The sequence below is a fragment of the Kwoniella europaea genome, chromosome 2 (assembly GCF_036810445.1).
Source record: "Kwoniella europaea PYCC6329 chromosome 2, complete sequence".
Classification (NCBI taxonomy): Eukaryota; Fungi; Basidiomycota; class Tremellomycetes; order Tremellales; family Cryptococcaceae; genus Kwoniella; species Kwoniella europaea.
The window spans coordinates 2,384,380-2,408,896 of NC_089488.1; the positions used below are offsets into that span (position 1 = coordinate 2,384,380).

Here is a 24,517-nt window from a genome sequence, read left to right on the forward strand (position 1 = left end):
CATTTCACCCCTAATATATAGTTTCAAACTACATTCATCGCGATTCCTTTTTGTTCGCATCTTCTTTGATTTTGTAAGAATATGGCGAGTGAAAGAAGTATAATAAGATGAAAACCCATGTATGATCTATTCCTGAGAAGCCTGTTATAGTTTCGAGCAGAATGTTCACAAACATTGCATGCATCGGTCCAACTATCACCTTGTGATGTATCGTATACAGTCGATCGATGCTATGGTAGTTTCAGCCATCAGCTGTCTAGGTAAGATGGTGCGTGTGGGCATCAACTAAGGTAGCAGGATCGATTGCTTTTCCCTTTCCTTCGCTTGAGCAACTTTCCTCTTGATCGTGTGGACACTCATTCCAACTGGCAGTCAGAGAGTGATTCTTATAATTATCATGAATCGTTGTTCCCTCTGTTTCAACACCTTGCGTACAAGTATCTTGATCACAATCACAACTATGATCATGGTTAGAAGAGTCGCTCGAACCTGACATGCACCGTTCTTCCTCAATTCTCGCTTCCGGACCCACCTGGCATTCGCTACTCATATGACGAGTATGTGACAAGACGTCATCCTCAATGTCGGTAGCATGGCTGTCCAAATAACCATTCTTGCAATCGTGGACATCTCCTTCACCTGCACATGATCCTTCACCTGAAAAGGAGTGATCTTGAGATCTTCGCAATTGCCACTGTGCTTCTGACTGGGATTCTGATTCGCTCTCAGTAGCTTTATCGTGCTCGCTCTGATTGATGAGGTGAGAGTAATTCTGACTGGATTTGGTGAATGCTTTGCGAAGATGTTTGCGTCGGGGGTTCCATCTCGAAGGCATTCTGACAAACAATTGGGAGAAGACGAGATCTATCGGATCTGATATGTCAGGTATAGTCAAGTGGGATTGTTCAGTTAGAGCTCAAATTGTGATTACAGTTGTAAATAAGAATTGGATTAGCGGAGTTTTGACTCGGGGGGAATTGGACCTTTGCTTTGTTCGAGGTGAGAAAAAGGAACGAAGAAAATCTTTCGATTGAAGTCTTGTCTCTGTGTCGCTCAGCTGGTCCAGATATATTGTAGCAATGGGAAGATATATATATATATATACATACTGCATATACGATACAACGATATGAAGATGATTGATCAGTGGCATTCAAAGCTCCTACCAGATCAAATGCACAAAATTCACGCAAAGACTCATCGCCGATGATATTGAAACTATCTCGCTAGATACCTCTACTTCAATCCCCTCGGGCTTGTGATCCACTCTCATATGGTGCAATTTCAACCTTATATTCAATTCCATAATTTTCCCTCTCGTCCGGATTAGCTTTCGAAACCTTTACTTCGAACCCATCCGCCACATAATTCAATCCATCTAGACCATCACGATCGGCCATTGATAAACAGGTACGTTGAGCTTTGAAAACTTTGTTGAGGATTTGAGACCATTGAGGATCGTTCATTGTGTTCTCGTGTAGACCACTCATGAATGCACCGATAGAATTACCTGAGCTTGAAGTTGAGGGTGGGGGTCTCGGTCCATATCCGAATTGTAAGGAAGGTGATATACCCGAAGAAGCTTGAATACTTCGTATTTCGTATTTATCATCCTATCACACCACAGCACACCAAATTAGCTTAGGAAATGGTAAGTTGCCCAACACAGTATAGTAAGTGCTCTCACAAGATCAGGCACAAACGCCTTTCCAGAGAATGGCGCTCCTCTAGCAGTCATCATACTCGTCACCCAAGTATTTTCTTTGCCCTCCCTAGCCTTGATCTCAGTGATCAAACCATCTTGTTGAAATTTGATATACCCTCCTGTCGTCGGTACTTCACTCCCATAGATATTTTCGATTGACTGTATGGACCTTTGGACTTGAGATCGTTCGGCATCGTATCGTCCCGGATGATGGCGATTCATCCATTCTTGTTCTTCGATCGGAAGGTCTAAGACGGATTTCCATCCTTCCTCTTTGGAGGTTCGAATACTGTCCAAGAGGGATTTCATATTCCGATCTTGTCTCTCCTTCTCGTTCCCAATTTGAGATTCGAATTGGATGTCATGCGGTGTACTCATGCTCGTATGCGTGGGGGTCATCTCGACGCTGATGTATTGTTTCCTCAGAGTGGACGAATACCCGCTCGAAAGATTATTGAATGACCATTCGAATGGGATGGGTCCAGGATCGGGGTCAGCTGGAAACCTAGCACTAGAGCCGGCATTACCATCGTTAGTTGTGATGTTAGAAACGGGATGTTGTTCCATTGTAATAGAGTGATGATTGACTTGGTACTGCGCCTGCACACTGATCAAAATGAGAAATTAGTAAATCTTAAAGTTTTTCGTTACGAAACGATTGCTGTCATTCTTTGAGAGATGGAAGAGTGACTGCGTGGGCATTTTTATACTCATTCTCATTGTCCACTCCATTGGCGCAGCGCCTTCTGTACTCTAGACCATCCAATCATCGAGATCCTTTGTGTATATGACATACTAGTCATTCGCTTCGAAATTGTCAGCATTGATATGACTCTCCTTGTGGGATAGGACTAATCTAAAAGGTTTTACCTTCCAGATTCACTACCTTTGTGCAGCTTCTCCATTGACAATGTGTTAGACTGAGAGTCTGCGGGACGAATCAATACGGTTGGCCTCGAATATGTACCTCTCAGGAGGTAAGTCGAAGACGACAAAAGGCTATTCAAGAAGCCAACTTCGTTTGCTAGGTCAGCAGAATCAGAATGGTGAAGACGCATCTAAATATATGACTGCATGCGATGTTTCCTTTTATCCTTTGAAGCCAAAATGGCGTTACTTCTTACTACTTATCTTCGACACAATCGATGTATTTTACAAAGTCTTGAGGACTTCGTCAGCATGGGAGACGGTCACTAATTGGATTAAAATACATTAGTACGACGTACTTTGCACTACTTCCGTTATACTCAGCACTCACCCTCAGCAGGCGAAGGTTCAACAGCGACATGAACAACTTTTCCATCTTCGATCACGATGGCACCTCTCTTGAGTCTTGGTCCACCAAAGATGGCTTGACCGTCGAGGACGAGACCGAGGGATGAAGCGAGTTTACTAGTATCGTCGGCGGCTATACATCAGATCAGTCATCACTCTCTGTTCATGACGTGTAGTTGAAATGAGCGCATACCAAACTTGACGGTGTTCTTGTCACCCGCCAACTTATCTTTCCAGGCATTTACCACAAACATATCGTTGACAGCTATTACGTAGATATCTTTGACACCCTTGGATTGGAAAGTCGAGTATTGCTCGAGGTAGCCTGGTACTTGGGATGAACAAGTTGGTGAGAAGCTACACCCAATCCAAAGATGCACATCAGCATACCGTACACACGTCTATGTGAACAGAGGACACAACTCGACTCACGCTCCTGGGACCAAGACCAAAACGTTCTTTCCAGGTAACTTTGAAAAGTTGATCTTCTCTTCCAAGTTGTTGATTCTGATCTCAACGTCTGGGACTGCATCTCCGACTTTCACGGGAGCGGCGGAGGCGAGACTTGCTACGGCGGAATGGGCAGCTTTGGCAGTAGATTGAAGGACGGAAGCTACGTTGGACAGTATACATCAATATGACTCGTCTCTATTGCTTGGAGCGAACAGTAGGAAGAGAGAGTGATAGGTAGGTAGGCCGGCGGTACTCACCCATTCTGTATTGTTTGACTGAGGTGGGTTGTACTTTAGGTCTGGGTATGGAAGTAATCGATCGAGAGCTAATATCGAAGAGGAGCACGAATCTGTAATCTCAGCAGATGCCCTGTCAGTGATGGAGGGACAAGAGCACTCACACAACGGTGGGTCTGATCAATCTGTTTGGTTTGATGGATCGCAAGTTGATGGTAGGTCTGAGTGACATTGTAAAGAGTTGGATGAGGGGGATGGTCTATATAACATATATGCGATTCAGATCCCAATTGATAGAGTGGAGCTAGGTTGAATGCTCATTCGACGTTTGACATTGGCACTCATGCGTCATTGCGAGAATCCGTGTCACGTGATATCAAAACCACTTCCAGCGGAATAGACAGTCATAGCATCGATTTTTGCTCGTCAGATCCGACTTGAGACTAACCTAGGATACAATGTTCTCTTTGTCTCATGCTCAATCCTCACCCCAGGATATCATCACAGCGAAACGCGTAACGACCATCAGCGAGAACAGAACGAAGACTTGATGCCCATCCCAGAGTCGTTCTTACAATGACATACCTCACCACGCATTTGCCCTTCCCTTCCTCTTCGACATCACTACCTCCACCTCGTTCGCAGTTGATCATATCAGATACATTATCGTCTCCTGGTCACTTTGCAGTGTATCATCTGGTGTCTTCGGCGTTGGGCAAGGAGAAACGTAAGGTTATATGGGTGGATTTCAGAGGTGAAGGACGGAGTAGCTGGGAAGCTATTTTGAAGAAGATAGTGAGTCAATTCAGACCACTAACGACCTAAGAGTAAGGTCCTTCACTTATATCCTCGGTCTCGCCATAGGGTACACCATTGCCACCTTCCACAAGCCCTTCATTCATACACATATCACCCTCATCGTTACCTTCATCAATCAAGACAACTAACAAGAACGCACCGAAGTTACTCGACAACAACCAGAAGCCAGCATTGAAAGAGACCTACGATAATATAATACCTCACTTGACGGACGGGAGTTTAGTGATACTTGATGGGTTGAGCGAATTGGACTGGATAGGGTTCAGTCCATTGGAAATAAGTAAATTCGTTAGAGCCGTATTCGCCAAAGTGAAATTGGTAGGTGTCATGATTGTGTCCCTCATTAGTATTTGTACTGATTTTTTTGTTCGGACTTGCCATAGTCGAATTCGATTTTGGTATTGACAATACATGCGGACCACCTACCACTTTCTTCGACGGTCATACCATCCAAGGAAGCTGGCGAGAGTGAACTGTTAGATAGGTTATTGCGAATAGGACAAGGATGTTGGTGGAGGGTATCGCATCTACCCTCTGGCAGGAGTGGGGATGTCATGGGGGAGGTGAGTTTTCTGATCATATCATATATACTAGGCAGAAGAAAATAGCCAAGTCAGGAACATCGTTATCCTTGACGAGCGGAACGAATCGCTTAGATGATTGGGAAGCAACGTTTTGGCTGATTTTCCTCACGTCTTTTTCATGATTTAGATCTCTTCACACCCTTTAACGAAGCCTATCGGATTGGAAGGTTCCCAAAAGTTCCCTTACATACCCAGATCAAATCCCCTACAGTATCGATTAGAGCCAAATACAGTCAGAGTGTTCCCAAAAGGAACGGGAAGGGGCTTCTTGTAATAGGGTAGAGCACTATATGATCATACAGAGTGACTGTTAAAACGCAGCAGCTGGTCGACCTTCATACACAATATCTTTTACCCTTCGCATGGGAAAGATCTACCAAGCCATAGTAAGACAATTATGGTCTGATGAAGAATGAATGCACACCTTGTATAATGCATTATCAATCCACGTTTTGTACCAGTCGTATGCCAATTGATATATACTATTTCTCGTTCTTCGTGGTAGAGATGGAATCACAATCAGGACCATCTTTATAAAACGATACAACCCAATCTGCATTAACCGGCATCGAACCCGCAGGTAGAGGTGTCGAGATCAAACAGGATCTACCACCTTCTAAACAAATATCTAGTTGCACTCTTCCTTGTGAATGAAGAGAAGGACAAGGAGATACACAATACTTAAGAGCTTTCTCTACTTTTCAAAAAGCTTGACCCAATAAGGACTTTGATTTCTGATTGATTGAACAAGTAGATCATTGATTGACGGTTCATGGCGCGGCGGTTCATGATCTTGGGTATGACCATAAGATATTTGTAGTTCGTGCGAACCATCCGGGAAGTCCGTGTTTTGAACTCCTGTAATCACTTGATGGTATCGGTGGTCCTGATAACGAAATACTTCAAAGTGAGATCTGCCCTTCATGATAATGCTAACAATCATGTGAAATTTAAGGATGACTTACCAGATCAAAAGTTGCGTCTTGTGCTTGTGTAAATCCCTGATCATCCCAAGAACGTCTAAATGGCCGTCCCCGTGAGGTTCGAGCCTCCCCATCTTCTCCCTCATCGTGTTCAGTCTTGATTATCATAGTGAACTTGTCCATATCGTCGTCTTCTCTTGAGGGTCGAACCGTAAGTTGACTATGGTATTTACCCCGATAGAAATCTAATGTGCCACATTTCTCTAATTGTCGTTGGGTGATATCTTCATTCACTTGACTGATCCAATGGAAAGTCCTGAAAAGATGTTGTTGCCATTCCTGATCATAGTCTTGTACCCGTACTCCTACTGTAGTGGCAAATTGCAATAATCTGTCGGTATACGATTGTGGATATTTTGGATCCGGATCGACATTCGAGTCGATATCGATATAGTACGTTTGATCGTCGATCGAACGAGGGTTCGTAAATTGTATGACCCGGTGAGTCTTGGAGGCGCTACGCTTTGAATCCATTTGACTGTGATTAGTTCCAGGTTGGTAATGTATCAAAAAGCTCGTCCGTGTATATGCATGCATAAATATATATATATACCTTCTTATGAGATTGTACGCTTATGAACTATCATACACGTCACATATGACATCCTTCAATTACCTTCCCCTAATCCCTGCTGTCCAGAATTCCTCTAGGTAAGTCAGACACGTATAGGCAGGTATATGTGTATCTTCGGAGTGAAGAAAGGATCCTAACATACTAGGCTCCATGATTAGCATCCCCTATTTGTTTCAGATCATACTCATCTTCTCTTCCCCTGATTCGCACAGTACTTGCAGCACATACAGTATTCACTGACAATGTCAGCTTGAAATCATAGTAGTATGTACGACGTAAATATCTTATTTCCATATTCTTCGTGAGCAATGTAGGTAGAAGTGGCACTTCATCTATCCACATTTTTACTTCCAAATATACTCAGAACCCACTGTGTATCTTATGATACATCAATAAGTTCATGTTTAGGAGCAATAATCCCTCTAAGATCACTGTTGAGTTGAAAACATAGATACGACCCTTCTCGAGGTATGGTAGGTAAACAGTGTTTGAGAATTTCTGAGCCCCCAACAGAGAGTGGAGATGGATTGTGCAGCGATTGTGATAGTGGTTCGAGTGTATCTTTAGCGGTTTCTTCTTGGCTTATTGGTGCAGACATTCGAGAGGACGAACCGGGGAGGGCATAACCTATCTTGAGCTCTTTGTGTTGCTTAGAACCATCATGTAGGATCTCTTGGCGGTCGGTTACTATTCTTTCGATAGTCTGTAGAGATGACATTATATCAGCTGATCAGCGGATTGCAAACGAAAGGGGATGCAGAATATACTGTGCTGTACGCCAAGCGAGGAAGTTTTATTGGATTGGGGGGTTGGATAGATTGGAGAGCTCATCGAATCGTATTGAAGGTCACTCTTATCAGAGCAAAAGATCGTACCCAGCTTTTCCGGGAAATTGATTCTCAAAGTATACCTTGCCATACCATCGCCATGTATTTCCTCGAAAGAAGGATTGAGTCTACACTTAAACCCTTCGTTGAGATATTCCAATGATATCTGCTCACTCTTTACACCTGGAGAATAAGATCTGGACATGTCTAAGGTAATCTCGATACTTCTAATACTCTTATCGAGCAATGATTCAATCTGGGGTGGTTTATGAGACCTTTCCAATTCTCATCACTGCAACTATTGCTGAAGATTCTCAATATTCGTAGTATGCACATTAGATCGCTTGGTCCGTGTGAGCGGATGCAGACATCATGTTAATCATGTAGCTTCCAGGAGCCATAGAAGGATTGTTGAATGACATTTGGGTATGGGCATGAGGACGGATGTAGGATGGAGTCGAAGTCGAAGCCATTTTCATCTCCTGGTTAGATAAGTTGGCCTTGTCTACTTGACCAATCTCGGAGTATATGTAATGGAATTTCAGTGATATGCGAAGAGCATTTCAAAAATATGGTGAAACAGTGTATATGCTAGAGCCGAGCTGTGCACGCAATCAGTCACGATGCTCCTTTGAAGGTAGAATGCCAAAGCAAAACCCTTTTATACATGTATTCGCGTGAGTATACATTATGATCAAGCTTCTCATGCAGGAATGATCCCTTCAAACATCTGGAAGTATTTACGAGAGATCCAGTTGAAACTATCTACACAGCAATATACATCACATCATTTCTCCCACTCTACCAACCTCCTTTCCTTTCTTACCCATTCAGCCAATTCGCCACCGGCATCGCCTCTTTCGACCCTCCACCCAACCTCTTCGAGCGCTTCTTTCGCTTTCACATCAGACCTCAGACTTTCGGGATCGGCATTCAGCCCGATGTGGAACAAGAAAGAGGTTATATCTGCTTTTGGTGCCCCAGAAGAATTATCTAACTTCTTCAGCTGATCCACAAGTAAGTGTATGATGGCAGTCGTAAGCTTGAGTCGAGGGATGGTTGATAATCGATATAAGATCCGTGAAATAACATCCAGTCGTCCCGCATCTACATCTGTTTGATTCATCAGTATGTTTTCGTATCATTGTCTGGCATTTAGATGGAGAAGAAACATACCAGCATCAAGGACCGTTTTGAAGAAGATCTCAACGTGTCCAACCCAGTTTCCAATCTCTTTACCTTCTTTCACTCTTTCGATTTCAGTAGGTATCATATTGACACAGACCTTCTCGACTAGGTTCAATATCATAGCTTTCTCGTCCTTCTCCCATGTCTGGGCTTTCGTACCTTTTAGATGAGAGTCTGTTTGTCGTCGAGTGATGTTGGTCCATTGCATCGAAAGCCAGACGATGAGCCCATCACGCAGGACAAGCGAACGAGCAGCAGCAGGGATAGTCACCATACTTTCCATTGCCTATTTCAAGGTCAAGTCAGTTTGTTTTGGGATGCGGCTCAGTCAGAGAGGTTGAACATACCTGAAGGACAGTACGACGGAATGAAGGATCCAAGGAAGAGCTAAACATGGTAGCCAGAAGGGACCATACTTTCCTTCTTCTGATGACTCGCCAGTCCTATATTACCCCATATGGAGCGTCAGTGGCTGTGTCCTGGCAAGAGTCTCATGTTACTCACAGCTTCACTTCTTGCTCCATCTTTCAAGAACCGAATGATCCATCCTCTTTCTCTCTTCCACCCATCTCCAGAAGCATATAACATGGAGTACAGCATCGGTGTATCGGTAGGATCGAATACATGTCGCTGAAGCAAGAATCTCGACGATAGAGGGTACAAGAAATGTGATGGATTTGCGAGTGATCTCAAGGCATGGGCGAAGAAAAGTGTTGTGAGTGTTGGTAACCGGGCGGAAGTTGTTTCAATGGAATGACGAAGTAGACGAAGAGTGTAAAGAAGTTGATTCCGCTCGTAGAATGGTTTTTTCTGTTCCCGCGAGGATGAAGATCAGCTTTCGAATCTGAGCCCAGAGCAGCTGTTGTAGATCAACAGACAGACTCACATTAATCAGATGATATGCCTTTGCCATCGTGTAGCCCGCCACCGCTCTGATCTCTTTATCCCTTGATGACAATCCACAAATGGTCAGACCCAAGACGTTACTTCTAAGTATTTCTACCCAATCGAGACCAGTCACTGTCCCCTCAGACATCGTACTTGTCAAAAGGTTCATAACGAATACTGGGTCATACGTTCCTTCTCCGTCTTCTGGTTGACGACTTGCTTTACCATACCCTCTAAGTGGTCTTCGAAGAGGATAAGCTTGACAGGTAGCGAAAACCTTCTGAGGATCTAATGAAGTCAGAGCGTCGAAAGATCTATTGCCTGATCCAATGATCCCACTAGCCGACCGGAATCTTAATATACTCGATACAGATAATTTCCTATATCCTTCGAATAGCTGGAACATATTCAATATCAATCGATCAGATTCGGACAAGGTACCTCTATAGAGTGGAACGAGAGGCTCGATGAAATTGGGTTGACAGGAGACATAGGTAGAAGCTGCAAAAAGGGAATGAAGCAGTCGAATGTAGTTGAGGCGAGTGGAAGCGGGACAAGATGAGTCGATGCAACGATTATATGCTGAGCTAGCAAGAAGCGCTTGGAGTTGTTGACGAATGAAGGATGCCTGTTATGCGGATAACAATCAGTGATGATCTAAGAAATGAGTTGAGTCCGTATGGCACTCACCTTCATATCGACTCGTCTGGCGAGAGTTACGGCAAGTCTGATAGCCTCCTCATTGTCAAGTCGATCTTGGATGATAGCTGTGACGACTGGCTCTGACAGTTGCACCTCCGGTGGTATGTCCTCCGCAGTTGTAATGGCGTTGTCTATATTGTTGATGAGCACTCTGAACTCATCACGGCCTGAAGGTCTACTCACCTAAGCGTGACAGTACAGCTTGTTCGTCTGTATCTAGTTCACCCACTTTGGAGCAGACTCTAACGGCATATTGCAACCCCAAGTCTAACAAGTGCTTGATGGGGGAATCAAACACTTGATTACCATGCTCAGCCAGTGTCTCGGTCAGTCTAGCTAGCGGCAGACCATAATCTGTCAACTTGAGCTTTTCAATATGCTGCGATACATCCTCATTCTTTTGTTGGGACAGTCGAGTTACAATGCGAATAGCAGACTCCGATTGGATCGATGACACTTTCGAGGAGACCAGCACCTTGATGGCAGGCGAGACAACATCAAGTTTCCTGTCGGAGGTGTCAGACGGGGCGTCAAGTAAGATATCCACTATCGGAAGAACCCTTTCATCCTCTAGGTGCGTCGAATCTTTCGATAGGACCGCAAAAATCGTGGCTGCTGCGTCTTTGGAGATTTGAGCCAGAAGAGTGATAAGTTCGAAAGCGGAGTCTTCTTTGGTTGCAAGCAAATCGCGGACTATACCCTTCTTTATCGACAACGCATTCAAAGATTTCCGCTTCTCCTGGTCCACTGACGCTGTTCGTACAAGTTGAACGACAGGAGGAATTGACTTCAGCTTGACCAGTTCCTTGATGTGATCGACCGCGTAGGACGGGTCCTTGGTAGCGACCACAATTGATGCGATAGTGGGGGCGAGAGTTAGGAGAGGTATGACAGTCTCAGATCGCTTGATGATCGATTTGAGGGCTTTTATAGCTGGCTCGGCGCCAAGGAACGGAATCCACGGTTGCAGAAGTGTAAGAGTCTATTCGGGTCTTGTCAGTAGTCTTCGAATTGACAGTCACGAGTCGACTCACGTGCTCCATGTTCGAGCCCTTTTTGTCGGATTTAAGCGCACCAACAAGCTCAAGTATGAATACTTCCGCAAGACCTGCATCAGTGCTTATTGAGCTCTGGAGACGAGCAACAAGGGAGTTGAGCGCTGAGGAGACAGGTCAGCACGGCAAGAGTCTATTATCGACTCGACTACTTACGGGTTCTACAATCATCACCTTTCTCACTCAAGAACAGCTTCTTGACGAAGTCGTTCTGGAATATGGAACCTTTTAGTTGAGCTAGAGATGGAGGATCTGCAAGTGATGCCAGGCATTGATCAAGTAAATGTAGCCCAGTAGATTTAGCTTCTAACGATGATAGTATCCCTTTCTTCGATGGAAGGAGCTGTAAGAGGAAAGATGCTCTTCTGATAATGGTAGCATCGTCGGCGGATCTGATAAAGGTGGATTCAAGTGAAGCGAGGGTATCGACTTCTGCCCATTGATCGGATGTCATAGTGAGGCAAGTCTGCTCGAACGACCGAGTTGACCAGTCTTCTTCATCCCGCAGGCGGTGAGCTTCAGGATCTTGATCTACGACCGATGTTTAGCATAATTTCGCCTACAACGGCCCAGTATGGAAAACATACCTTTTGACTTTTTGCTCTGTTTGGCGCCTTGTACAAGCGCCAAATCATCCTTCATACCTTGAACAACATCTTGAAGACCGACTCTAGCTTGACCAGCTTCTTTCGCCCTTTCCAACAACTCGTCAAGCTTCCCAACGATAGCAAGTAGGAATTTCAAATCTTTCTGCTTCCCTACCAGTCCCAAGGTGATCCGCCGTATATACACCAGAACGACTCCAGCAGCTTCCGTACTGATCAGTTGACCCAATATTTTCGCGTTCAATTGCTCCACAATGGTCATCAACACTGGACTAATCATTTCGGTAGGCCTCGAATATTCGAAATGATCCGGTACGACTGCAAAAGCGTCTTCGATGTATCGATAAGGTGTCTTGATGGCTCTCCTGAAACAGTCATCAAGGAAAGAGAGAAGGTGTATCTGTTGAGCTAAAAGCATTGGTCCTGACGCTGAGTCTGAAGCGCGGGGCAAAGCGTTGAGCCAGATGGATAGCTCCGAAGGATCGTGCTCGTAAAGTAACGTTGGTATCAGAAGATGTTGGAGTAGTGAGACAGTTTTAAGCTGAGTGACAGATTGACGCGTGGAAAGGTACAACAGCAAGATATGGTAGAGATACGTATACTGAGATCCCGCTGTGAAGTTCAACCACAATATCAGCGAGGGTTTCGGGAATATAAACATCGATAGAAACACAAGACGTACCAGCTTTGTTCATCCAATTCCAATCTCTGACTTCGCCGAGCAATTGCAGCACGTGCAATTGACTGAGAGCTTCGAACCCTTCTACGTCTCCTCTCGCTTGACCAAAGCCCCCTCCCATGCCTGCCGTACCCATGGTTCCCACACTCGCCACACTCCCAGAGTCACTAATCACACTTCCTTCTCTGGCTTCTCTTCTAGCTCTTCTCTCCGCACTAGCACTCGAAGCTGACACGAGTAATCTTCCGACATCAAATTTCACCTCGGAAGCCATAGAAGGCATGGTCTTATTGCACAAGCCAAATATACGAAGTGCTATCTCAGTCAACATAGCTGATTTTGACGCGAGAGCAAGTTCAGCCTCTGTCTCGGGTTCGGGTGGAGCCATAGTGGCTGCCTTTTGTGCGAATGCGATGATGACGCTGAGCTCCGGTATTCGCTTCCTAGCTTCCATCTCGAGCTCTCGACGGCCTCGTCTCCAAGCGTTTTCTCCCGAAGTTGAAGGCTCGTCTTCGATCATCTTTTCGATTTGCGAAAAGAGTTCTTGAACGACTGAAAGCTTTTGTAGTCCTCGCGCAAGAGTAATTGCTGTGACGTGTTGTACCAAACCATCGGTATGTTGCAAACCTTTCATAATGTGAATTTTGGTGAGTGGGGCAGGAAGGATGGATTCGATGATGACTGAAGTAGCAGGTGGATGAGATCTGAAAGGGGCTGTCGAAGGATCGGCACCGGCTGATACAGGTTGTCGGAAAGTGTTTAAAGAGGGTGTAGGGAGAGAGATGACACGTCCAATATAAGCCATGGTGCCTACCCATCTCGCATTGAGACGAGGATCTACCGCCAGAGCTGAGTGTGCCCAATATCTATTGCACCACTATCAGCAAGTGTGGGATTAGGGGAAAGAATAAAACCTACCCAGCTATGAGCTCTGGACAGGCCTCGAAGACCTTGGTCATCCAATTCCCAACTACACCATCATCGTCTACAGCCTTGTTCCCAACCTTTCTTACGACATTCCCGAGAATCCGATTATGCAATCCTCTCTTCCAGCTATCGCTCCGATCATCGTTTGTTCCGTTTAATGCTATGCCGTCATTACCTTCATTGGCATTTGCATTCCTGTCGGCCATCCGACGAGGATACCATCCTTCATCCGCGAAACAGATACCTTGTCCAGGAACGGTTGTGATCCCTTCCAAAAAAGCTTCCACTATCTCGGAGACTGTTTTGCCTGTACTTGATTCGACATCTTGTCGTGAGAGGAGTTGCCAAAGATGCTCAAGTGACTTCTCATGGAACAGTACCAAGGACGTTCGACGGTTCAGCCCAATCGATGGCCCAGATATAGCGTTCCACAATGCGGTGAGGACTCTGTAGACAGTGATCGGCGGGTCCGCGGACAGACCAGAATATAGAGGTGGAAGAATCGATCTAGCATGAGCTTGAAAGGTAGAAGTCGATAAGAGGGGAAGAATCGTTCGTAAGATGAGGTGTCGTATATCTACAAGTTTGATCAGGAGAAGTCAGCTGAGCGTCATTCAGGGATCGAAGGGGCATGAGCTCACCTGGCTTATCCAAAGGATCGCTTTCTCCATAGCCGACCATACCCTCCTTATTCCTCCTCCTCATGCCCATCTGTTTACCCAATCCTCTCACACTCCCGCCCTCTACCAAGACTCCCCAAACTTTCAATCCTAGTCTCCCAGAGGTAGATGACCCCATGGTCGTTGGAGTAGGTGGATCGACAGCGACAGCCGCAGCTGTTAAGAGGTATCCGTGATAGACATCATCCCGTCTTCCAGATTGGCATAAGCGGTTGAGCTACAACAGGTCAAGGTCAGCTTCGGAACTGTTCCCTGGAGAGCGATTTTAAGGGAAGCTCACATATTCACTGTATGGCTCGGTATTCGAAACCAACTTGTTGATCAAGCCTACCACTGAACTTCGAAAGAATGGTATGGGGGTCAAAATGCTGATGATTTCCGATAAAAGCTCGACAGCGGCTTGAGCTTGGATTTCGGTTTTGGTCTGTGAAGGAAATGGTGAGCTGGATATAAACTCAAGAACGATATCAAACCTACCTGATCTCCTATCTGCCATGCTCGAAAGATCTCCTCGCAAGTTGGTGAGGTATCAAGATAATGCTGGAGAATGATTACTGTAGGGTGGTTGATAGCGAGAGGAAGGGAAGAGTGAGGAGTGACGATCTGCTGCCTGAATGACACGAAGGCTACAGAAGCGCGAGTTAGTGACCACATCGGCATGGCACGATTACGAACTCAACACGTACCTTGTGGTGAAGCTGTATCCAGAGCATCCTTGACAGCTTTTCCAGAAGCGAAAGCTTTCGTCCCCGCTTTAGGTCTGATTATGACCGGAGCACTCGGCTCACTTTGATCGGCAAAGTCCCTCTTTCTCTTCAACACTACCATTTTTGTGGTACCTTTGAGGAGCTGAGTGGATTGGCCTATTGAATGGGTTCTACTAGAGGAAGACTATATGTTGAGACTGTTTCTTGATTATTTTGGTACGGACATTCCAAAAATCCAGCTCGTTCATCTTCAACCTCCACAGTGTCACGTGATCGGTACGGGATCAAATTCACGTTTTAAGACATGCTCAGCGGTGATCTCCGACTTTGATTGTTTTTGTTGATTGTTTTCCCATTCGAAGCATCGAGTTCAGCCATCTGATGTTTCTCAATCCCAACAGTTGTTACATCTCAATTTCCCCACATGATTCTATCTGAACCTTGATCATCCACCTTCCATCTCACAGGTCTGTCGGATGGGTTCATGTCCAGTCTGAGATGATGAAATCAGGGCTATCTAATATACGTTATTTCGGCTGGTGGTTTGATTTGCGGAATTCAAGTCAAGTCTACTGCACCTGCTCATGACTGAATGCTGACAGAACAACAACAAAAGACTACGGTGAGCTGTACTTCACAGTTTGATGATAGGCCGATACAAATCATTTCAACATTTGTCCTGTTCAAGGTGTGCTTCGATTCTTGTCTCTGATCGCGCTCGTCTTTGCTATTTTCGATAATCGTTCATCACTTAGTACACTGTAGCTGTCGATGTCTTTCGCTATTCTATGTGTCTAACAACACCTAGTCATCGTCCAGTCCTTGAGGTCCTATAGGTATCGACAAATGCGCTTCGAAGCTTCACTCGACTAATAGTTTCGCAAATCATACGACTATCTTTCGGCTCGACAATCACAACCTATAAATCACGACAAAATGCCTCATACCATCTCTCCCAATCCTTCCTCGCAAGGACTCGGAATCTCATTCTCAACACTCTCACCACCTCCTGCTGAGCCTCAACTTCCTCGATTCACCGGCATAGTACCCAAACCCTCACAATCCTCGCCATCTCGACTTCCATTAGCCAACCAACTAGGTCCTCGACCTCAACCTTCGCCTACTCGCGGTGCACCTGCACCTGCGTTTCAACTTAAACCGACTCATACAAGGCAAGGCAGTAGTAGCAATAAAGGATTTACCAGCTTCTCCGCTATTCCGCCTAGTCCAGCTAGACCCATGGGCCCGAGATCCGTAGGTGTATATTCACCTAAGATCGGCGGACCGTCTACTAGAAGCGAATCGGAACATAGTCACAATGTTACTTTAGAATCAGCTATAGATCCGCAATATGCAGACGAAGAAGAAGCTGAATCAGAACCTGAGGAAGATGAATCCCAGCATGGCATGGAAGATGAAACGCCCAAACAATCTTTACGACCTCTGCCAACACCTACACGCAGTGCTTCTATCGCTTCGCATCTCACTACTGCAAGCAAGCAGATTTCAGAAGACATGAAGAGGAAGTTCTCGAAGAGTTCAGGAGGAGATACTTTTGGTGGTGGTGGATCAGGCAAATATCTACCTCTCTCTGGGGAAGATGATCTTGTGCATGAGAACGAGCAAGAGCAAGAGCAGGAGTCGACGAATGGGCATGGGACCGATATGGCAATCGAACCATCTTCAACCAACGTAGAGGCTTCACCGATGAACTTGCCTGTACCTCACCCCAGAAGACCTTCGACTAGTACATCCAACGGATCAGGTTCGAGATCGGAATCGATGGCAGCCTCACCATCCAAACTTTCATCACAATCTCACCAGTCCTCCGGCTCATACTCCACCTATCAAACTAGACAATTCCCTTATCCACCAATGAACAATCATCCTCCTCGATCAGCTACGACCTATTCAGATCCTACCAACGGCCACAACCATGCATATCATCAATACCAAGCTTATTCCCAGGAGTACCTCCCATCTCAAAACCCACAACACATGTCTAGATCGAAATCACAACCTCAGTACTTGTATGGTGTACCTGAATTGGATGATATGACGGACCGACCTCAACCTCAGGCCCAGCAACGTAGAGATCCACCGATGATGGTCAAGAGAATATCCGACATATCCTCTGGGATCCATTCGAAGAATGCTGTATTGCTGTCAGCCGAAAACGGCGGAATGATGTTGGCTTTTTCACCTACCGGCGATGGGACTTTCCGACCTGGTGAGATGATTTGCGGATCGGGTACAGGCCTATTACCTTCTGCTCAGTCTCCGGCTTCTATCGAAAACCAACATAGTAGTAGGGCCTCATCCGAGGAGGATCTCAGAGCGAGACCATGGAGTGAAAGTTCCATGTCTCATGAGAATGGCCTGGCGAGAAAACCGACTATGTTGGGGAATAGAGGTAGGAGTCTGTCCGATGGGGCGCAGCTTCTAGCGAGACAAGGAACGCTGTTACATCCCTCTTCGTCCAAGCAGCGATCCTCGGCGGAATTGAACGTATTATTAGGTGGACCGAAATCCAGAAGATTATCAACGAATAAGCTCTTACCTCCTCCACCGACTGAGGAAAATGATCGTGCAAATTCGTGGCAAAAGGATAACAAAGTCCGACTGGAGGCTAGTAAGAAAGGGAAAGCGAGGGTGGAAGTTGACGTGGTACTTGAACGAGAGTGTGTAGTGGAAGGTGGGGAAGTCAGAGGTAGAATGGAAGTGAAAATCACTGGTGGCAAACGAGGAGAGGGTTTGAGAGTTGGTGGTGGAAAGGTCAGGGTGGTTGGTTTCGAAGGTCAGTCCCATACCTCATAAAGACTGATTTATCACTGACATACTCACCGACTTATGTTCATACAGAACTGTCCGCCACCACTCGACATATCTTCTATCACCAGCCAAACCCTCTTCCAGTCTTTGACCCGGATATCCAACACAATCTATCTTCTTCCTTATTCGCTTCTGGACCGGACTCCGATGGGTATAGATTAGCCGCAGAAGGTACACACAACATACCATTCCGAATGCGTCTACCTTTGGGAGGCGGGGCGAAGGGTACCTATACTACTCAGAATGGTAAAGGTCCATGTGTGAGATACGTGGTAGTTGGATCAGTCAAGATACATATACCTTCTACCGGCAAAAGGTCCATTGCGCATTTCTACCGATCGATCGTGGTCTTACCGTATCTCAACCCGAGTCTGGTGCTTGCACCTAGTACTGAACCTGTTGAGGGGTACACCGAGAGAGGTCTAGGCTGGAATTTGACTGGGGAGAAAGGAAGAGTCGAGTTGAGAGTCAGTTTAGGCAGACGAATTTGGGTTAGTGGTCAGAGACTGTGGTGTGAGGTCGCTATCAGAAACGATAGTAGTAAGAAGGTGAGTCATGATGTCTACAAGAAAAGAGCGGAACTGATCCTGAGCTTTCTTCGGTCCTAGATCAAAACACTCAACTTGGCGTTGTTGCAAACTGTCCAAGTATTCAACCCTCAACCTTTACTTGATACCTCGGATTTGACGACCAAACTGATCAAAAAGCGTAAATCATTACCTAACTGTGTCGGAGAAGGTGTACCTGGAACACCTGATCTTGACGCTTGTCAGACTACCACACAAAGAAGGAAAATCAGCGAGGAGATCATCGAAGCTGATTTCATCAGTCATGGCGCTGGTAGAGTGACGGGTAAAGGTTGGTGGACAGGTGTCGATTCGGGTGAGAGTGGTCATTGGGATTTGAGTTTGCAAATTCCTGTAAGTAGACACGATATGATTCAGTTTGACTTGAAAAGGCTGATCTGTCCTTTTGATTGTAGCCTGGGATGTTGTCGATAAGACGAACGCGACTTATCGAAGTTCAATATACTCTCCGAGTAACAGTCAATGGAAGTATCTACGTTGATGTTCCTGTACAACTCATCAATTTCCTTTCGATCGATCCACCACCTATGCCCAGAGACGGACCTGGTTTGCTCAATCCACCTGTATCGAACAAGCAACCTGTACCTAATGGTCAAAATCGTGACCTACAAGTCACTATAGGAGGTACAGGAGGTATATACCAACAGCCTGGACCTTCCAATTCTCGTCCGGGTGCTATTAGAAGTTCTTCAGAAATCAGTACGGATAGCGTGGTAGGAGCAGCCAGAGCGAGCAGTACGACTTTACACATCGATGCTCTCCTACAAGCCGGTAGACTAAGGGCAGAGGCAGAAGCTATGGGTAACTTACCTCCCGCACTATCGCAAACTCGCAGTGGGATTGGTAAACCAAGGCCTTTGAGTCTAGGATCGAGCTACAGTATCTCGAATCGAACCGACCTTCACAATCTCACTCATATCCGAACCAAATCAAATCCGTCATTGAAACCCAAAGGAGCGAGAGTGATGTCATGTAACTCGAGCTCTCACCATAATGATTCACAATCCATCTTCTCTGGAGAAACTCATGATGATGAGAATGATCAAGATCATGATGTAAATGCGATCGAGAACCAGGAAGATAAGATGAGAGTAGCCGCCAAACGAGCATTAGCGAGGCAGAGATCATTAGCGGTGATTCATAGAGATATAGATAAAGAGAAAAGAGAATTGTATGGCGGTGAAGAACCCTTGAGTCCGGGTAGAGAACCTGATACACCCCTTCAAGGTGAATTCAGACCTTGTCACACGCCGAGCGAAGAGGTGTATGAGATGGTTGGGAACACACCTGAAGAGGATATTACGGAGGAAGCTCAGGATGCTCTACCTGTTGAATCGCCCAAGGAGGATTTCCAAAGAAGACAGTTGAGAGTGGTTAATACGGATGAAAATGATGATCACGATGACGAGGATAACGAAGAAAAAGCTGTGACACATGAGGATGAAGATGTTTATGGCGGACTTGAAAATGTTGAAGATACCACTCAAGAGATGGAAGATGCGAAAGACGAGGGGTTAGGGCTCGAGCTGGATGTAGGCAACGAAACGGTTCTAGCGAATATGGTACCTGAAGAAAGACAAGAACTCGAACAGGTGATGTCTGAACAGGGACATGAGGATAACGTATATGATTATGGTGAAGATGCTGAAATCGAAGACGATTACGAAGATGATCAGGAACATCTACTCTCCCCAGCAAGGGACGTGGAACAACTCCCTTCGTCAACTTCTTCACAGAGATTACCATTTGTATCTGAACCGTATCAGCCAGAGCCAGAAAGAGAAAGAGAATCTCATATAGCAGCCACTCGATCGGCTTACGGTAGTTTCGCAGCCGGATCAGCTGTCAGTGAACAGGAATCAGAAGTGGGTCAAGTATACGAAGTGGTCAAGAGGAACATTTCGATCAAAGTACCTTCGAAATTGATACCTCTATCTTCAAACTCGACTGAAAAGGACGAACGTGAAACAATTCCATCCCCAGCAGAAGATATCAAAGACAATCAGATCAATCCGTCTTCCGCCCCATTAACCAAATCATCAAGTATCAGTCATTCTCTCCTTGCAGATGCTAGACGAGCATCTTCCTCGCAGTTCAGAAAAGGCTCCGTGTCAAGTATCAGTTCTGCTCCCGGACCAGCTGCACGAAGAGGTTCTTCGATACTGGTTCAACCGCAGGGCAATACCAGTGCGATGTCAAGAAGAGAATCTTCGACTATAGGCACAGCAGGTCATGGTCACCCGTCGCCAATGAGGAGGGAAGGAAGTTCAGGTTCCGTCGCAACTTCGCCAATTGCCGTCGCGAGAGTGCTTCAGAAGAAGAACTCATTCACCTACGCTACTCCAGGTTCACCACTGAAGATCAAAACTTCCTCTTCTGTACTTTCCACTTCGCCAGAGAAAGAAAGTAGGATCCGATCGTCTCCTGGTATGAGTCCTAAGAGTTTATCGCCCGTTCATCGACCATTGGATATGATGAAGCTTCCTTCGATGAACAGTCAACTCAGAAATCAAATCTTACCTTCCGAGTCCGATACGAATTCGAGATCTTCGGCAGACAAGAGGTCACCTGATCTGGAGGGAGATAGTGGTGACGAAGGTGGATTTGGTTTACCTGGATTGGCACCTTCCGTAGCATCTGATTCAGCCTCTTCCTCCGAGGGACATCAATTAGATTCGCCAATTAGTCTTAGCTCGTTACCTCAACCGCATATTCAGAGTCACTCGCCTAACCCCACATCTCCTACTAAGAGATTACTACCACTCGTTCCGGGGGTATACCAGCCATTCTCAATGGACCAGGATGTATACCAACCTCAACAAAAGGAGATGCTCAGTAATCCTGATTGGAGACCTGAAGGGTATGCTAGGAACTCACAGGTGTTACATGTCCAAACTCAAGTGATTCACCAGAGCGAAAGACAGGATTCTTTACCTATCCCAATGGAAGAAGAAATGGCATATTCCGAGGAGAACGAGAACGTACCTTCATCACCCCGATCAACTTCATCATGTCATTCGATGTTACCTTCAGTAAAGAACAAGATCCTTCAATTGGAGAATCGTGATGAGGCGTTGAGGAAGTTCAGCGTATCCGGTTCGGTCCCATCTTCGGTGGTTCCCAGTAGACAGACAAGTATCGTCAGTCCCGAATTAATGATGTCGAGTAGACATAATAGTTTGGTTCCGATGTCAAGTAGACAGAATAGTCTGATCCCGAATACTGTGTTATCAAGTCGACAGGGAAGTATGGTCAACCCGATCTCGATGTCAAGTAGACAAAATAGTTTAATCCCTGGAATGTCAACCATCAAAGAAACGACTACAACCGTGACCAGTCCAACTGTCAAACGAAAGAGTTATACCACGGCATTAGCACCTAAACCCAGTCCTCAAAGGAAAATCTCCAATGAATCATATCATTCAGCTGTACCTGCAAGTCCTGAATCAAGTGTGAATACACCCATGGGATATCGATACGATCAACCTTCTTACCAAGTTCAAGTGCAGAATATCAAAGGGTTAGGTCATACGACATATGTCAATAGACGATCTTATGGTTCACCTACTCATAAGGAGGGTGAGTATTTCAATTACAAATATCGAATGAATGGACAAGGACAAGGACACGGACGATCGGATAGTATAAATTCGAACACGCGATCAGCGACTTCCAGTAAAGTATCACCTTTGAATGAGAGTCAACCGGTTTTAGATCCATTCGGATTGAATCATCATAATCAGACGGAATTTCTCGATGAAGTGGAAGTGAAGGAGAAGACGGTGAAGACCAAAGTCTCAGGATTCTGGCAGATGGGAGATGACAACGGGAAGGGGGAGAACTCAAATTCAGATCTAAAAGTGTTCACTAGACATGATAGGGTTAGTGTCAGTGAGGGTGAGACCAGTGAGAGTGAAGGGTTGTTATGATCTCGAAGGGGACATTGAGTTACTTGTATTTGTGCAACGTTAAAAGTCTGTATGTATTGATCAAATCCTTCTGGTTTCGGAACATACCCCAGCATATATAATCATACTATTATTGTAACGGACATTAGAACTACATACATACGAATACATATAATTATATAATATGAATTTACTACTCCACCATTGTTCGTGATTCGGCATTTGCAGGTCGTATCAGTACGTAATTAAACAGGTAGGTAAATCTAGGTGATAGCAGTGATAGAATTGTTATGATATGGTACAAGTGGGATATAAGCATCACAGAAAGTGAAGAGTATAATATGAAGTATAAATAACGATTCAGAATGGTGAGAATAGTAGGTCAGCCTTGCGATACGACCCTGCCGTATGCCACATCATCCCTATACTGTCTTTCTCCCCTTTCCTTTAATCTTCTTCGCATTCCTCATCGAAGCCAACTCGACCCATTTATCAAGTTTGTCTGGGCCCAGTCCGTAGCTCATAAGGGTTTCGCTGCAATCACACAAGATCACAAACAAGTGTCAGCCAACATCCACGCAATGTCTGCTAAGATTCTAGGATATAGATCCAGATTCACCTATCGTACTCAACCATCGCCGCCAATCCGAAACTATCCCAACTACTTCCCACCCTCCCCTCCAGACCACGCATGAACCACCCCATCTTACCTCTCTTGGCTGACGGGAGATGAAGCCACACGGCCAATCGTTGCTCTTCGTACCGATCATGTAGTCTGAATATAGTTCTAAGAGGACAAGGATGCGTTGATCCGAAGGCGGATTCTTCAGATATCTCACTTTCGGTCTCCAGGTCAGACTCATCTTCATCCTCAGAATCGCTTTCTCCAGTGACATCGCGAGACGGTGATTTCGATTTTCTACTTGCTTCTTGTTTGTCTGGTTGGATAATTCCATCTTGGCCTAACCAATCTACAGCTTCGACGTGGTTGGAGAGGACTTCGGCTTGTGCTCCGTCAATTAGCTTTTTGGCTAGGTCCAGACATTCCACTAAACATTCTTCCGACAGATCTTCCCATCTGGAGTCGTCCGAAGAGCCAGTAGTTTCATGACGGTTTTCTGAGTGGTCTTCTGAGCTGAATGTAGGCTTAATATCCTTGACCTGTTGACCTTCATCATCACACTCGTCATGTTCAGCTTCTTCCCAGTCTTCTTCGACATCTGATCGTATCTTCCTCATAGCTCTACTCTTCACCTCTCCAATCCTCTTGGTCGTCATACTCATCAACAAATCGCACTTCATCGCCCTCACTTCCATCTCTACCCTCAATGGTCTCCTCTTATCTTCCTCTTTTTCCTTTTTGGTTTTAGCCACCACGGGTCCCCGTAGACATTCTACCCCCTGCATGCCTTGGAGGAAATCATCAAGGAGTGATATGACAATTAAAACCTCTGACTCGGGTATATGGTCGGGAAACGAAGATCTAATGGGTGATTGAACGGCGTCCTTCAACTTGGAGTGGGCAATGGGTCGAGCAGGCTGGGATTGGAGGGACGAGATGAGTTGACGAGGGTATTGGAGGAGAGGTGAGAGTTGATAGTATCTCGTTTCAGTGGATGGGAATAGAGATCCTAAGATATGCTTGTGGATATCGTCACCTGTTTGGACTTTAGGAAAGAGGAGGAAGAACCCTTGAATGCATTGTTTCAAGGCTGCTTTATAATCTTCCTTGGTTTGAGCATCGCAATCTGAGGTGTTGTCCCATAGTATTCTGGAAAGTACATATATCCCAGCCAGATAAGCTTGCAGTAGTTTTTCTATCCTCTCTACGACAGTCCCATCTTCAATGTCGAGATTTTGAGAATGGATAGTCTCCTTGAGCTGGGTGGCAAAGTCTTTCAATCCCTCTAACGATTTCGTGATTTGATTTTGAGCAGGAAAGGGCTCTGAAGGTAGAGACGAAGCGATAAGGATGAGTGGATCTAGAAGTGTTGTAGCGGGTAATTTAGACGGGGTGGGCGATGACCTGAATAATGATGAGATTGAGAACCGTGAGAAAGGTCGAAGGAGGGTGGTGCCTAACGCCATATGAGTCCAGCTCTTTCGCAGAGTCAGAAGAGTGTTGGATCAGGTATCACTCACTTTGTTTGCTGTAGAGACCCTCGAATGTGGGAAGGGACTTGACCCAGTCGTTGGTATCGCTTCCATCATTTGACGTTGACATGATTTGATATTTGACCTTGCGCCTTGACGAACCGACAGGTGACTATACTGAAGGATCGAAGAGTGAGATTGAGTGTGAG

At 45.5% G+C, this 24,517-nt stretch overlaps 8 protein-coding genes across 8 annotated transcripts; 2 read left to right on the forward strand and 6 right to left on the reverse strand.

Moving 5' to 3' along the window:
- Nucleotides 1–256: 256 nt before the first annotated feature.
- V865_007241 (uncharacterized protein) lies at nucleotides 257–835 on the reverse strand (the record flags this gene model as incomplete). The annotated part of the gene is made up of 1 exon (XM_066230989.1): nucleotides 257–835. One exon carries the CDS (start codon nucleotides 833–835, stop codon nucleotides 257–259), a length of 579 nt encoding a protein of 192 aa, XP_066087086.1.
- Nucleotides 836–1,241: 406 nt separating this feature from the next.
- Nucleotides 1,242–2,272, reverse strand: V865_007242 (uncharacterized protein; the record flags this gene model as incomplete). Its single annotated transcript, XM_066230990.1, has 2 exons — nucleotides 1,242–1,613; nucleotides 1,688–2,272. The coding sequence occupies 2 exons, from the start codon at nucleotides 2,270–2,272 to the stop codon at nucleotides 1,242–1,244; spliced, it is 957 nt and encodes a 318-aa protein (XP_066087087.1).
- A 585-nt stretch (nucleotides 2,273–2,857) lies between these two features.
- V865_007243 (uncharacterized protein) lies at nucleotides 2,858–3,901 on the reverse strand (the record flags this gene model as incomplete). The annotated part of the gene is made up of 6 exons (XM_066230991.1): nucleotides 2,858–2,898; nucleotides 2,964–3,113; nucleotides 3,174–3,337; nucleotides 3,413–3,593; nucleotides 3,691–3,758; nucleotides 3,834–3,901. The coding sequence occupies 6 exons, from the start codon at nucleotides 3,899–3,901 to the stop codon at nucleotides 2,858–2,860; spliced, it is 672 nt and encodes a 223-aa protein (XP_066087088.1).
- A 344-nt stretch (nucleotides 3,902–4,245) lies between these two features.
- V865_007244 (uncharacterized protein) lies at nucleotides 4,246–5,346 on the forward strand (the record flags this gene model as incomplete). Its single annotated transcript, XM_066230992.1, has 4 exons — nucleotides 4,246–4,464; nucleotides 4,534–4,806; nucleotides 4,872–5,051; nucleotides 5,200–5,346. The coding sequence occupies 4 exons, from the start codon at nucleotides 4,246–4,248 to the stop codon at nucleotides 5,344–5,346; spliced, it is 819 nt and encodes a 272-aa protein (XP_066087089.1).
- A 420-nt stretch (nucleotides 5,347–5,766) lies between these two features.
- V865_007245 (uncharacterized protein) lies at nucleotides 5,767–6,529 on the reverse strand (the record flags this gene model as incomplete). Its single annotated transcript, XM_066230993.1, has 2 exons — nucleotides 5,767–5,958; nucleotides 6,038–6,529. The coding sequence occupies 2 exons, from the start codon at nucleotides 6,527–6,529 to the stop codon at nucleotides 5,767–5,769; spliced, it is 684 nt and encodes a 227-aa protein (XP_066087090.1).
- Nucleotides 6,530–8,243: 1,714 nt separating this feature from the next.
- V865_007246 (uncharacterized protein) lies at nucleotides 8,244–15,008 on the reverse strand (the record flags this gene model as incomplete). The annotated part of the gene is made up of 16 exons (XM_066230994.1): nucleotides 8,244–8,569; nucleotides 8,633–8,930; nucleotides 8,992–9,087; nucleotides 9,149–9,454; nucleotides 9,531–10,160; nucleotides 10,223–10,365; nucleotides 10,418–11,216; nucleotides 11,269–11,393; nucleotides 11,446–11,820; nucleotides 11,877–12,506; nucleotides 12,577–13,439; nucleotides 13,492–14,077; nucleotides 14,142–14,397; nucleotides 14,461–14,604; nucleotides 14,658–14,806; nucleotides 14,867–15,008. The coding sequence occupies 16 exons, from the start codon at nucleotides 15,006–15,008 to the stop codon at nucleotides 8,244–8,246; spliced, it is 5,868 nt and encodes a 1,955-aa protein (XP_066087091.1).
- An 815-nt stretch (nucleotides 15,009–15,823) lies between these two features.
- V865_007247 (uncharacterized protein) lies at nucleotides 15,824–22,235 on the forward strand (the record flags this gene model as incomplete). Its single annotated transcript, XM_066230995.1, has 4 exons — nucleotides 15,824–17,684; nucleotides 17,750–18,267; nucleotides 18,328–18,639; nucleotides 18,702–22,235. The coding sequence occupies 4 exons, from the start codon at nucleotides 15,824–15,826 to the stop codon at nucleotides 22,233–22,235; spliced, it is 6,225 nt and encodes a 2,074-aa protein (XP_066087092.1).
- Nucleotides 22,236–22,636: 401 nt separating this feature from the next.
- On the reverse strand, nucleotides 22,637–24,438 carry V865_007248 (uncharacterized protein; the record flags this gene model as incomplete). Its single annotated transcript, XM_066230996.1, has 3 exons — nucleotides 22,637–22,748; nucleotides 22,834–24,292; nucleotides 24,357–24,438. 3 exons carry the CDS (start codon nucleotides 24,436–24,438, stop codon nucleotides 22,637–22,639), a joined length of 1,653 nt encoding a protein of 550 aa, XP_066087093.1.
- Between the last annotated feature and the right edge of the window lie 79 nt (nucleotides 24,439–24,517).